The following is a 13,168-nucleotide window of genomic DNA, read 5'->3' on the forward strand; positions in this document are numbered from 1 at the left end:
AAATTTTTTGTCGATATTTTTTCCAAAGCGCCCATTACCCCCTGCCGTAAATAACGATCGGTCCCTTACATGACATTGCCTTAATAGCGAGAATCGCGCGTGAAAGGGAGATCGCTTTTGCCAGGCCATAAACTATTTACACATAACCAAAATCACAAAATCTGATACTGATATATTGAAACGGGCATTCAATACTTGACTAGAGAACCCCTCATTTTAGGATTTGAGCGCATATTTTTAACACTTTCAGGGGGTTCAGGGGTTCTGAGAACCCCTGGATTTAAAACCTAGTGCTACCCCTGGACATGACCATAATCTCCCACACAGGGAGTGTAGATTACAAATGGAGTCACCCATTCAGGTAATCCAATTTGAAATTTCCACTCCCTGTATGGAAGATTAAGGTCTTTCATAGGGGATGTATGGATTTCAACTGGAATAGCACATGTGTCCCAGGTCCCATTGAAATTCATCAAAGCATGTGTGGGAGAAATCAAGATGTAGGGTTGACATTTTTGTCACATACACAGTACATCCACACATAAAGACAGTGCCCATTTCATGGTCCTCTCCTGTACTCGGTCTTGATCAACATGGGACAATAGAACAAGCAAACATGAATTACAATATCAATATTCATTACTTAAAAGTAAAAGATCTAACTACTTGAAAATGGCAGGCACCTTGTTTCCATTCATACCCGGCATGTATGAACCTCATTCAGTTTCTGAATTGATTACACATACAGATAATGTACAGTTTATGTATGTTATTGCCAATGTTCTGGTCATTCCTATGACCATGTACTTCCAATCACAACAGTTATTTCAAGTAAGTTATACTTGAAAGTAAAAGAATTTCAAAACAATGATCCTCAACCATTATTGGAGAAAAAAATGAATACACTACCAGATTCCCACACCAGAGGTACACTCCTGCCCAGCTACTTTGGGGCTACCCGTGCAGCACCAGTCCAGTACCAGTGCGTGTACTGTACGTTTTGATTCCAATGCGTGTACTCTACCAATGACGTACCTGTGCGGTAGTGTAATTCTGGGAGTGGCAGCAATAACAATCTGGTTGTGTAGTCTTCACTTTGTACAATCAGCTCAGTGTTACTTCCATTATCATATTAACCTTTTATAAAATTGATTTTTAATACATAATTTTCAACTTCGTTCACATCTTCGATACTTATTCACCTTATATAAACTTTAATTTGCAGACTATTTAATTATTAATGTAACATAACGCAAACACTTGCCAACCAAGTCATCACAAGTGACCCAAGATGAGGTGGGATATGCAAACAGGTTTCTTCATTGAATCTGATACCTTTATTTTGTCGTCTGATTCAACTGACCTACTTAGACCACCTTTTTTAAATTTATGTACTGACACATTAAGGGCTGGAAAAACTATTTCTCAGGATAAGCCAACTTTCACTAAGAAATCACATTTTTAATAATTTCTGATGTATTTCCAAACTTTCCCTCCAAATCCTGAAATTTCCTTAGAATCAGTTCCCTGGATTCCATGTGTTTTCCAAGCCTGCATGCAATGCTTAATACCTAAAAGAATGTTTTGAGATACAAATATTAAGATTGGTTCAAATTTGAGATAACTATCTTTTATTGATTTGACCCAAGGTCATTTTGGGTCACTTGTGAAGTCAACTCCTTCACAGCATCTCTGGAGTTCTCCTGATGAGGATGTGTGTCTTTACGTTGAAATATTGAGGCTAGTCGCAATTATTTTTGTGTTGAATGACTGTTTAAACCTAATTGATATCATTCAATAGTTCTTGCCCTTCCAATTTGAGGCATCAGTAAGTGACTATCAGGGGAGCAATAGCCTTCCTTCCTGACTTGAAGTACAAAGTCATTTCATTCCTTCAATGTTATTATTTGAGGACACCCTCCACTCACAAAAACCGATGGACATTCTTTCTTTGTGAACACACTGATAAAACGGTACCACCATAATTATTTTGCATTTGACTTCATGTGAAGTATAAGAATGCAAATTATAGGGTTACTGATCAAAACATACCATAAAACAATGCGAAAATCATTAACCTTGATCATGAGCAAGTCATACTGCAGTGCACACTTCGGCTCTTACACACAATAATAACCAGGGCAGTGATGAAGATTATCAAATGTGAAACATTTTTGACAGACATTTTGACATGATTTGCAATGAGGAGTCACATCTTACAATACATCATGATTTGATTCCTGACATCAAGACAGGACACAGAGTCTACTCATCCTCCTCACTGGATGAGGATGGGTCTGTTAGTTCTTGGTCATCATCTTCCTCATCTGCTTCCATACTACTGCTTTCCTCGTCGTCGTCGTCACTTTCCTCGTCAGATTCAGCTGCATTATTGTCATCCTCCTCTCCCGCTTTATCGTCTGCTTCCTGCGTTTCCATTTCTGATTCGGATAACTCCTCCCACTCACCCTGCGATGGAGACAAAGGTGCAATTGTTATCGTTGGTGGTTGAAATCAAATCTTGATTTTTACAGGCATTCTATTTAAAATGACAGACATGCTACAGAGCACACTACTCAGATGTTTGAGTGTGCTATACATTAGTGTGTGATTGAAATCAGCAGTTCAGTGTACTCTCTACATTTAGGTGTGCTTCAAAGAAGATATCGTACACTTCCCATAATGCATTTCTCACTCTACTGATTTGCTATTGACCCATGTTGAACTAAATAGCAAATCAGTAGAGGGAAGAAATGTATTGTGGGAAGTGTACAAGATCTTTTCTGGGTGTCCTTCACATCGCACTCATTTAATGACCACTTTATGCATGTGACAGTGCGCAATCACACTTACACTACTCGAAAGACGAAGCCTGTTTTACCATCCATTTAAAAAAAAGAATTTTACAAGTTTAATTTAAGTAAACATAACATCTTCAACCACCCTTGTATCAGTCACCTTTCAACTCTGTCAGAAAGTTCAACTTTTGTTGAATCCAACTTCGCTGTACTGGTCAACTATTACATGATATTCTGGGCTTCACTGTCATAGCCCCATATTACATTGTACATTGTAGTTCAACTATCTGCCTCAGACAAATTGTGGGTAAATGATGATTATCTTTCACTACCAGTAAGTGTGGTGCATGTTGTCATCATTGGCATATCTTAAAACCACATCACACTCTCCCATATGATTTTTAAGAAATTGAAAAATATATGAATTTTATTGATCGTAAGAAAATGAAATCTGCTGTACCAAGCTTTGTCACTTACCTCGGACTCTGAATGAATTGGTAGAGGCTCTTCTAAATCAGCTTCATCTGAGGAATCTAATTGACAAAAGAAAGAAAATCACAACACACGTAACTTCTTGAAGCATAAAAGTGCAAATGGGGATTCTAGTCAATTCAGGTCATAAAATAATTAAAAATCATAGGCTTGATCATAAGCAACAAGTCGTACTGCAGTACACACCCTGGCTCTTTTCACAAAACAATTAACCAGGGCAGTTATGAAGTTAGTTCAATAACATACTTACCATATAGCTTCAATTATATATTGACAATTTCTCTAGTAAAATAACGATGAACATCTGTCAATGGGCTATTCCAGCTGAAATCCATATACCTCTATGGAAGACATGACCTTAATCTTTTAGACAGGGAGTGTGGATTTCAAATAGGATTACCTGAATGGGTGCATGACTCCATTTGAAATCTACACCCCTGTGTGGCAGATTCAGACCTGCCAACCTACCAAAGTCAGAAAGAGGGACATTGAGGCCAAAACCTTGTACATGTACACAAACCAGGTATCGGCAAATTCAAAGACTTGAGGTGTGCAATATTTTCAGAATTCAGGTTTTGCAGGTGCAATAGAATAAAGAGAATGCTATAGCAAAATTTTAAGTGAAATTTGCATAATTTTCTGCTGTTTTTAACATTTAAATTTGCCATCACTGAAATTTTCAGAAAGCAGGACTGTCCCTCATTTTCACTTTGGAAAACTCCAAATAAGGGACAGTCCCTCAAAATGAGGGACAGTTGGCAGGTCTGTTGATTAAGGTCATGTCTTCCACAGGGGTTGTATGGATTTCAACTGGAATAGCCCAAAGTATCATGTGCAGTTTTGATGGGTGTTTGTTTGGATTGCTCCTGTGTGCATTATAATGGAGTAGATGTATCCTTATTTTCAGTTTTATGACACCTAATGCTGGTTTCCTACTGCTTGCCGCTGAGCGGCGTGACGCTTCTTAATGCCGATTGCACTTGTCTGCAAGCGGAGCGGCACACCACTGAGCAGCAGTGGCATGACTCTGAAATCCACTCTTGCCATTGTGTGAGTTTCACTGTGTGTGTTATGAGAAAGTTATTATATAGCATTCTGGTGCACAATAAATGGCACAACAATTGGTTCGTAAGTAAATGTGACGGCCACGTCTTAAATAGGTGTGATGTTGAGCTGGAGTTCTTTGCCTCAGACAAATAGTTGGGTGAATACTGATTTTCTTTCACATTATGTTCAGTGCGGTGCATGTTGTCATCATCGGCATAATAATTATACACAATCTATTTGTGGAAATTGGGGTGTAAAATCACAAGGTTTCTTGATATATAATGCAGCAGTGTAGCGTAGTGTGCAAGACTTTGGTGAGTGACTGTGTGAGTTTCAAATCCCAGCACCACTCCAAAATCGTATTTTGTTCTCATACGTCAGAGCCGCACCGCTCCGAGTTTGAATTCAACAGCGGTGTTGCCGCCGCGGCATAGCGGTGGAGTGATCGATATATAAGCTTGCCGCTGGTCACCATTAGCATTTTTGGCGTGACTGCGCAGTGAAGTAAAATCATCTTCAGATCGGCAGGAAAGTATGACACCAGCACAGGAGAATCTTAAAACACTTCTTACTTACTCAGGTTTACAAGATTTCCTATACAAAAGATGCTTACCTTCTTGGTATACCAGCAATGCTTCTGCCTGGCTTGGGTCTTCTTCATGCTGCTGTCCTTGTGACTTTATCTGCAACACACAAACAATGTCAAGTTAGTTAAAACAAAGTCATATACAGAGGATGGTTCTCAAATGAAGACGCTACTGTTAGTAAATGACAAAGGTTGCAATATTAAAAAGTTGGCTTTCACAAGTATGCCCCAACCTTGATCATCAATATGATGCAATCATATCTTTCAACTCAAAGATTAAGATCCCTTTTTTCAGTCTATTTATTTTATTTTAATAAATTAGTGCAGAGATGACTAAATATTTGCCAATCCTTGAAACTTTATGCTGCTTTTTGTTTTTGCATTTGCACAAACATTGTCAATGAATCTAAAAACAGGTTTAAGCTATTAATCTGTGGTTCCCGTCATTTGTTCCTCTTGAAACAATAATCAGTCTCAGATAAAATCTGTGGGTAAAATGCTGGTTGTCTACCATACAGAGACTAAGTGTGGTGCATGTTGTCATCACCGACTGATTCCATCCATCCCAAATGCTTTAGCCATATTATAAACTAATACAACAGAAACTATCACTTTAATATAGTGACAAAGGCACCCACGCAATTACCTACTCAAGGGCGGCTTGAACACTGACAAATTTCCGAGATACCAAGGCTAAATCTAAATTCGTCTTGGCAATGAGTTGGTACCCTTGCCTATTTCTTTATGCAGGTTGGATATATCCTATAAAGTCAATCAACTTGAAATGAACTAATTTACAAAGCATGTGATTTATTATTAAGTCATTACGTACGTACCTATCAACTGTTCCAATACCTACAGAGTACATGTAGTGACATGTGTACAACACATATTCAAAAGGTATTTCAGAATGTGGACACACCAAATGTGACAAGCATAATGACGTCACTGACTAGAGTAATCTAAATCAACTATAATAAAACAGTGAAGACCTTGCCATTACCTGTGCTAACATAAGACCAAGTTTGCCCTGTAATCTCCTCAGCTGTCCTCCTGTCCTTGTCCTGGCGTGGACCATCTCATATACGGTGTTCAGTTTGTGTAATAACTCTGGCACGGCCATCAAGTACGAAGCATGCTCCCTAAGGACGCATCTCACCCACAGCGCCAATATTAAACCCCTGACAGGAGAAGATACATACAAATAGAATTATTTGAATATTTGAAAATTGTTAAAACTGTGTACGTCTGGCTTTATACCCCTATCATACTCGCATGCTGATTACCGCTGCGGCAAGTGGCATGACGAATCAGCCAATCATAAGCCTTGATTGTGTATGTTTGGCTGTACTGCTCATACACCATGCCGCTCAGCAGCAAGCGGCATGAAAGTATGAAACCAGCATTAGGGTGTATGGGGACACTCGTATTGTTGGGTGTTATCTGATACGAGTATGTTGTGGCGATGATCAAGTTTTCAAGTTCCTCTCTAGCTCTTTAGACCCTGTTTTGGGGGTATTTTTAGGCTCTATTTGCACCCAATTTGGCTAAGTTTCAGCTCCAAAGTCACTTGTTTTTGCATGGAAAACTATCAGTTCCCAAGACCTTAACATGGTAGGTTAACATTATAATCAATCAAATGAGCACCAAGGATGGCTCACCTTTTCGGGTTCATTGTAACATTTTCAAAACTTGGTTGTGAGAAATGCATAGCATTCTGGTGCAAAATAAATAGCAAATGCACATTTCAGAAGTAAATGTGAGTACCACATCCTTAAGGTTATACACAATTTTGCCATTTTCAGAAGTAAAATGGGATGCACGTAGCCCCCTTTAAACTTATCTATTTCTGGAAATAAATATCGAGAGAGAAAACATAAACTACGTCTAAAAGCTGAAAGTGTAAGGGTCATTATTATGCTTGAATTTTCCACTTGGCTCAAAATGAAATGTACTTTTCAAACATTTCAAATTTTTTTTTTTTTTTTTTTCATCAATATTTTTGGTAACACGGCCATTATTTTTCATTGGAATTGGCGATTTTGTTGGGAACTTCGACGACATTACAAACAAGTCAATAAAAGAATGTGCATATTCATTCTTGATATTGGTTGTCTCGATTTTTTATGTAAGCTTAATATGTTGGCCGTATTTGAAGTAAAATGGCCTCCACTTGTATGTCGTTTTGTAACCAGTAATAATAATTCCGTGCAAGATTTCATAGACAAAATTCTGACCTACATTATTTCTATAAACCCTCTTCTGCATGCAGGTGCTATTTAAATTTTCATTTCGATAGCAGAAAATTGAGATATTTGCTATTTTTCCGACTCGCTGCTGCCAAATTGTCTAGTTTCGCGATAAAAAGATACAGCGAAATCAATTTTTTTTCGAACCATTTCACCTCGTTTTGCTTGTGCTTTGAAGTACAAACTTCAAAATTGATATAGTGATTCTATATTTCAAGCTGCGTCATACTGTGTTTTTCTTACCTCTGATTGTCGCTGCTCAAGGCCAAAATTCGAAATTTTTTGGACAGAAGTGACACTCTCATTTCTTTTTAAAACACACGTTTACGTACGACATTGTTACGACGGGCTGTATTTGCCAAGTGGTGTTGCCGAGGGCAAGTGGTGTTGCCGAGTTTGGATTTTAAAATATTTAGGTATTTTCTAGCTTAAAATCCAGCGCCAATGCTGCGCTTGCAACAGGTAGATATTTAGAAATCCATTTAAGGTATGGGTATGGGTATGGAAATTGGGGATCCCAAAAATTGGCATATGCCTATATATAGGCTATATGCAAAGGGATGGGGCATTTTTGGCAGGCCAAGGGGAGGGGCCACAAAATTTGGCAGTCCAGGGGGTGCGGAAGCGATTTTCGGCTGGCGAGACGGGAGGCAAGCGATTTTTAGCGAGGCGCTTGGAAATTTTGGCTTATAATTAGTAGGCTAATACCGGTACTGATTGCACAGCCTTTCGAGAAAGCAATTTTTTGGCAAGCCGGGCCGGGGGAGGGAATAAAATTACTGATTTTGGCAGGTCGAAAGGAAGAATGACTTTACCTAGCACACATTAAACGGGCATTTCGTGATCCACAGCCTCATACAACCCCATAGGCCTACGTCCTTTCTCACAAGTTAAGATTTTTATACCAGTCATCCCGCTCTGGCCACATGTTTAGGCATTTTCACGCAGATCAATTCATTAAGCAATGGAAAATATTGCCAAATTTGAATTTCGTTTTAAAAGCCTACTCCCCATTAAAAAAAACACACTAATTTTGGAGGATTAAAAAAAAGTTCTTTAAAATGAAACAAAAGGCTGCCTCAATCCTAATTATTCATTTAATAGGCCAGGCCTTCATTTCTGAAAATAGCGGGAGCTCAGTTAGTCACTCTCCTATGTGTAGGCCTACTGAGGAGCTTGACAAGGAGCTCAATTATATAATATCAATATTAAACCATAGGATTTTCAAGAAGTGAGCAGCTCAATAAATTCCATTAGTAAAATTATTGGGCCTACGATTTTTATATTTTATTTGACTGTGATCCGTTTTTCTATAGGCTATATACATGCCTACACTGTATATAGGCCTACCTTTAAAATTTCTAAAATTGGCGGAATTGAACAAGCTCTAAATTTCTCATACGTCCAGCATAACCAAGGGCAACGGGGGGAGGTATGGCTATGGCCATACCCGTGAGTATGAACCAGAATTTTTTTCCGGGCATGGGGCCGGGGAAGTGAATTTGAGACGGGGGCACTTATTGCACTTGAAATTGCCGCAAAAAGTGGAAAATTACATAATTGTTGGGATTTTGCCTAAAAACTGGATGAGAAAGAAAAATATTGGGGAAATACTGCCCCCCTAAGCGGCGCCACTGCATAGCCTATCCATCCATGATGCTAGAATGACGGAAGTTCTGGCGCTGAAATTCAATTTCAATATCACGAGTTTTTATCAGGGATTTTACCAAGGGAAGGCGATAGTGTAGGATTTTGCTGATATACCAGGCAACACGAGAAAGGTGTGGCTAAATAAGGGAGTGTTCATTATAAATTTTTTCCATTATCATACTTTTGACGCCTTGAGAGCATAATTATTTGAAGCGAGGCCTACATCGTGTCAGTCACATGGTCACATTATTTTCTGTTGAAAGAGAAACGCACATGTCTCTGATTAGCTCGGGGATTAGCTACTGCGCGCTGCGTGCTGGTCTGTTGTTGTCGAGTGGAAATGGGAAATTTATGAATGAACTTCCGCAACTCAGTTGCAACATCATCACGCAGCGGCGTAGCTGGGATTTTTTCCAGGAGGGGCAAGACTGTAGGCCCTATGGCTATGGGGAGGGGCCCAAATATCCACCAAATTTCCCACTGGGGGCGGGGGCCCAAATAGACAATTTTGCCAGGCTTATCATAATCAGATATGGTAGGCCTATTGAGCTGTATTGCATATCGTTTGGATTCCCATCTCTCTGCCCCTCCTCTCACCCTCTCCTCTCTTTTTCCTCTTTCTCCCCCCCCCCTTTCCCTTTTTTTTCCTTGCACTAGGGGCGGGGGCCCAAATAGGCAATTTTGCAATTGCCCCCCCCGGCAGCTACGCTTACTGTCATCACGGTAGACATACGCTGTAGGCCTACAAGCAGGGCTGTCAACTCTCACGCATTGGCCGTGAGTCTCACGCGATTGGGTCACTTTCTCACGGTCTCACGCCAAGGTAGTATAATCTCACGCCACGTAATAAATCTCACGCAAAAGCTGGAAAATGAGTAAAATCTCATGCATCGTCCTGAATAATTTGTTGCTCCTACTCCCCGCTTTTCACATTCCCGAGCGCCGTGGCTCAAATATTAATGGTTCAAAATGAACATTGAGTCGGCAAATCCCTGCACGCCTAGCTCTTTATACAGACAAATATAGTAGGCCTATCAAAATGTTGTATTTTTATATTTTCTGGTGGACTCATGGAGAATATCATGTCATGTAGGTCCCGGCGCTGGGTTGGGGGGGGGGGGGTCTCAAGGCATTTTGGTATAGGCCTACCCATGCTTGATTCCGGAGGTTTTTAGCAGGCCCGACCATTTTTTAAAATAAAAACACCTCGGCGGGTCTCTTCAAAACATTTGTACCATGGGGATCAAAGTCATCCAAATTTGGCCTAATTTGACGCTTTTTTAAGGGCACTTTTGCCAAAATGCGCCCAAAAGTTGGTCTTCGCTGTAAACCCACCCATCATAGTCGTTGAAAAGGTAGGCCTACCCCAAAACTGTGGCACATCCACGAACCCGAGGAGAGACCTCCATGGGTAAAAACACACCTCTAGCGGGACCAGATTTATAATTTAAAATAGGCCTACATTTTGGAAGCCAGTCATCACGACAAAACGGGCCATGGCAGTGTTAATGGTATTAACACTTTGATTTTAGGCTTAAATAACGAGTGTAGGCCTATAAATTACAAATTTGCACACACCGGGGAACCTTCTCAAGCTGGTTTGGGTAAGGATGTGAGGCTGTGACTCCGAAAAAACTACGGTACGATTTTTAAACCAAATTTGAAGAAAACAGACCCAAAATTGTATCAACTTTTGGACTGAAAGTTTTCGCAAATATTTACTTTTTCGAGAAAATTATTGAAAATACCCTTCTTGAACCTAATTTTCATGACACTGAGGGTCAATAAAATCATGGCTAAAAATACAACAGAGTCTAAACTAAATGGCTGAAAATGCACCCCAAATCTGTGCCAAGACATCCCCACGACACATTTCACCTTATAGATTTTGAAAATTGTCGCAATAAAATAGGCCCGAACTTATCCCAAATTATCCCCGAAAAAATATTTTTTTGCAGGTGAGGTTGGAGTCTTATTATTTTTATTCTCAGAGAGGATATGGGTTGATATTTTTAGCAGGGTACAATTTGTCTTGTTTTTTGACGTTGAAGTTCTAGATTCTTTTTTTTATTTGTTATTATTCATTTATTTATTTATACCCCGGATTTATACCCTGTACGTGGGGGAAAAGTACACACGGCAGCTACAGAGAAACCACGAAAAACTCCTGTAAAGTGCATGAAAATGGCCCGAAAATGTGCCAACCGAAACACCCGAACAGGAAGATAAAATAAAAAAACAAAACCAAAAACCCAGGAAATTTCCCGAAATAGGTTCCAAATTCTTTGTCCCCACTAAAATATATGAACACTCCCTTATGAAGTCTGCCCTCTTCCGCTATTCTGGTAGTAGGCGTTGACAATTACCTTCATATTTTTGAAGCATGTTTGAACCCGATTTGTTCTCTATTCACATTTTTAACGTTGCAAGTAACATTTCAAGACCTCTATTTGTGACAGGTATTTATTACCTTGCTAGAGATGTGCCTAAAGTTGAAATTCAATATTTCGGATCGCAAAGATCGAGAGATATAAAGTTGTTGAATATCAGTTTAACACCATGGATCATATGGGCGTCTTATATGAACGATTACGATAACTAGGCAAAAATGGCTGGGATACAGGTTGTGTAAATACTACATGAATATTCATGAACTATACAGATTCCATTCTTCTCTAATAATAGAGATGTCAATCACTCTCCCAGACGACAGTTGCTTGGCGCTTGTAAACAAATCGAATAATAGTGCTTGATAACAGCTAAAAAAATAGGCTAAAAACACATTTTCACACAATTTTTTCCGGATTTTTTATTTCACATGATAAGTAGACATATTTTCTTACGTATAAGGTAATAATATATTTTTTCTGGAGGTAAAGCCCTTCAACACTTTGTTTAACCTTAATAGGTTTGATGTTGAGCTGCTGGAGTTCTTGCCTCAGACAAATAGTTGGGTGAATACTGATTTTCTTTCACATTATGTTCAGTGCGGTGCATGTTGTCATCATTGGCATAATAATAATACATCTCAAATCTATTTGTGGAAATCGGGGTGTAGAATCACAAGGTTTCTCAATACATAAACACAAAATGCAGCAGTGTAGCGTGCAATAACATTTTCCAAACATAATATAGTTCATAAGTAAGCCACATCTTAAAGGTGGGTAACCTGATTGGCAACCTCATCCCCTCACTTTACCCCATCAAAATGCCGATTTTGGTATCAGGTGAAAGCTCATATTTTTCTCATTAACATGCTGAAATTAGGCGTTCCAAATTGGTAATTTCCGGAGAAATCATCAAAAAAACTGTCGAAGTAGTCTCAAATGTGGTATACCATATTTTAGACTAATTCAACAGTTTTTGATCATGTCTTTCGGAAATACACCGATTTGGAACTCCTAATTTCAATATGTTAATGAGAAAAATAGGATCTCTCATTTGATATCAATTTAATACATGATCATGATGATTATCATTAATAAAAACACTGTAGACTACCAAAATCATGCTATATAAAATGTCAGTGATTCCATAAGGAATTAGTCACATTTGCAAGGAACATTTACATGTTCTTTATGCATGAATGTTTGAAAGGGACAACATTTTATGGTATAGGTAAGTTTCAAAGAATTCGATTTTCCAAATATATCAGGGCACCTTCCTTTAAATATATAGGTGTAATGCTGAAATGGAGTTCTAGCCTCAGACAAATAGTTGGTTGAATACTGATTTTCTTTCACATTATGTTCAGTGCGGTGCATGTTGTCATTATTGGCATAATATAATATATATATAATTTGTGGAAATTGGGGTGTAGAATCTCAAGGTTTCTTGATTAGGAACACAAAATGTAGCAGTGTAGCTATAAGGTAGCTGTAGCGGTAAGGTGCAAGACTCCGGTGTGTGACCGAGTCCAAGCAATGTTGTTACTCTGATCACATTAAAAACTGAGCTACCTTGAAATTTTCTTTACAAGAACTTGCTGCTGATTTCCCAGTACTACAAATCTGAGGATCCTGGTTGTGAAGGCAAATCCATGTAAATTATCCTGTTAAATCTGTGTATATATTCTGGTCTAAAACCTGGTAGTTATCGTTTCTAAGTTCATAGTTCATCATTTCAGCGTGAGTTTTAAGCTTACCTAATGATTTTATCATGAATTATCGTGCTACCGAGGCAACTATTCAAGGAAATACAGTATGTGATTACTACATCATAGTGTGATGTTGAGCGGGAATTCTTGCCTCAGACAAATAGTTGGGTGAATACTGATTTTCTTTCACATGATGTTCAGTGCGGTGCATGTTGTCATCATTGGCACAATAATTATACAACTCAAATAT

The 13,168-nt window shown here is 38.8% G+C and overlaps 1 protein-coding gene across 1 annotated transcript in view; it reads right to left on the reverse strand.

The window, feature by feature from the left end:
* Positions 1-308: 308 nt before the first annotated feature.
* LOC140153691 (WD repeat-containing protein 43-like) overlaps positions 309-13,168 on the reverse strand; it is a 46,056-nt gene continuing 33,196 nt past the window's right edge. Inside the window, exons 12-15 of the mRNA XM_072176515.1 lie at positions 5,927-6,104; positions 4,951-5,020; positions 3,276-3,331; positions 309-2,469 (exon numbers count right to left, since the gene is read on the reverse strand). Of these exons, the coding sequence (XP_072032616.1) occupies positions 2,266-2,469; positions 3,276-3,331; positions 4,951-5,020; positions 5,927-6,104 (508 nt within the window). The 3' untranslated portion in view covers positions 309-2,265. The remainder of the gene's footprint in view (positions 2,470-3,275; positions 3,332-4,950; positions 5,021-5,926; positions 6,105-13,168) is intronic.

The sequence above is a fragment of the Amphiura filiformis genome, chromosome 5 (genome assembly GCF_039555335.1).
Source record: "Amphiura filiformis chromosome 5, Afil_fr2py, whole genome shotgun sequence".
Classification (NCBI taxonomy): domain Eukaryota; kingdom Metazoa; phylum Echinodermata; class Ophiuroidea; order Amphilepidida; family Amphiuridae; genus Amphiura; species Amphiura filiformis.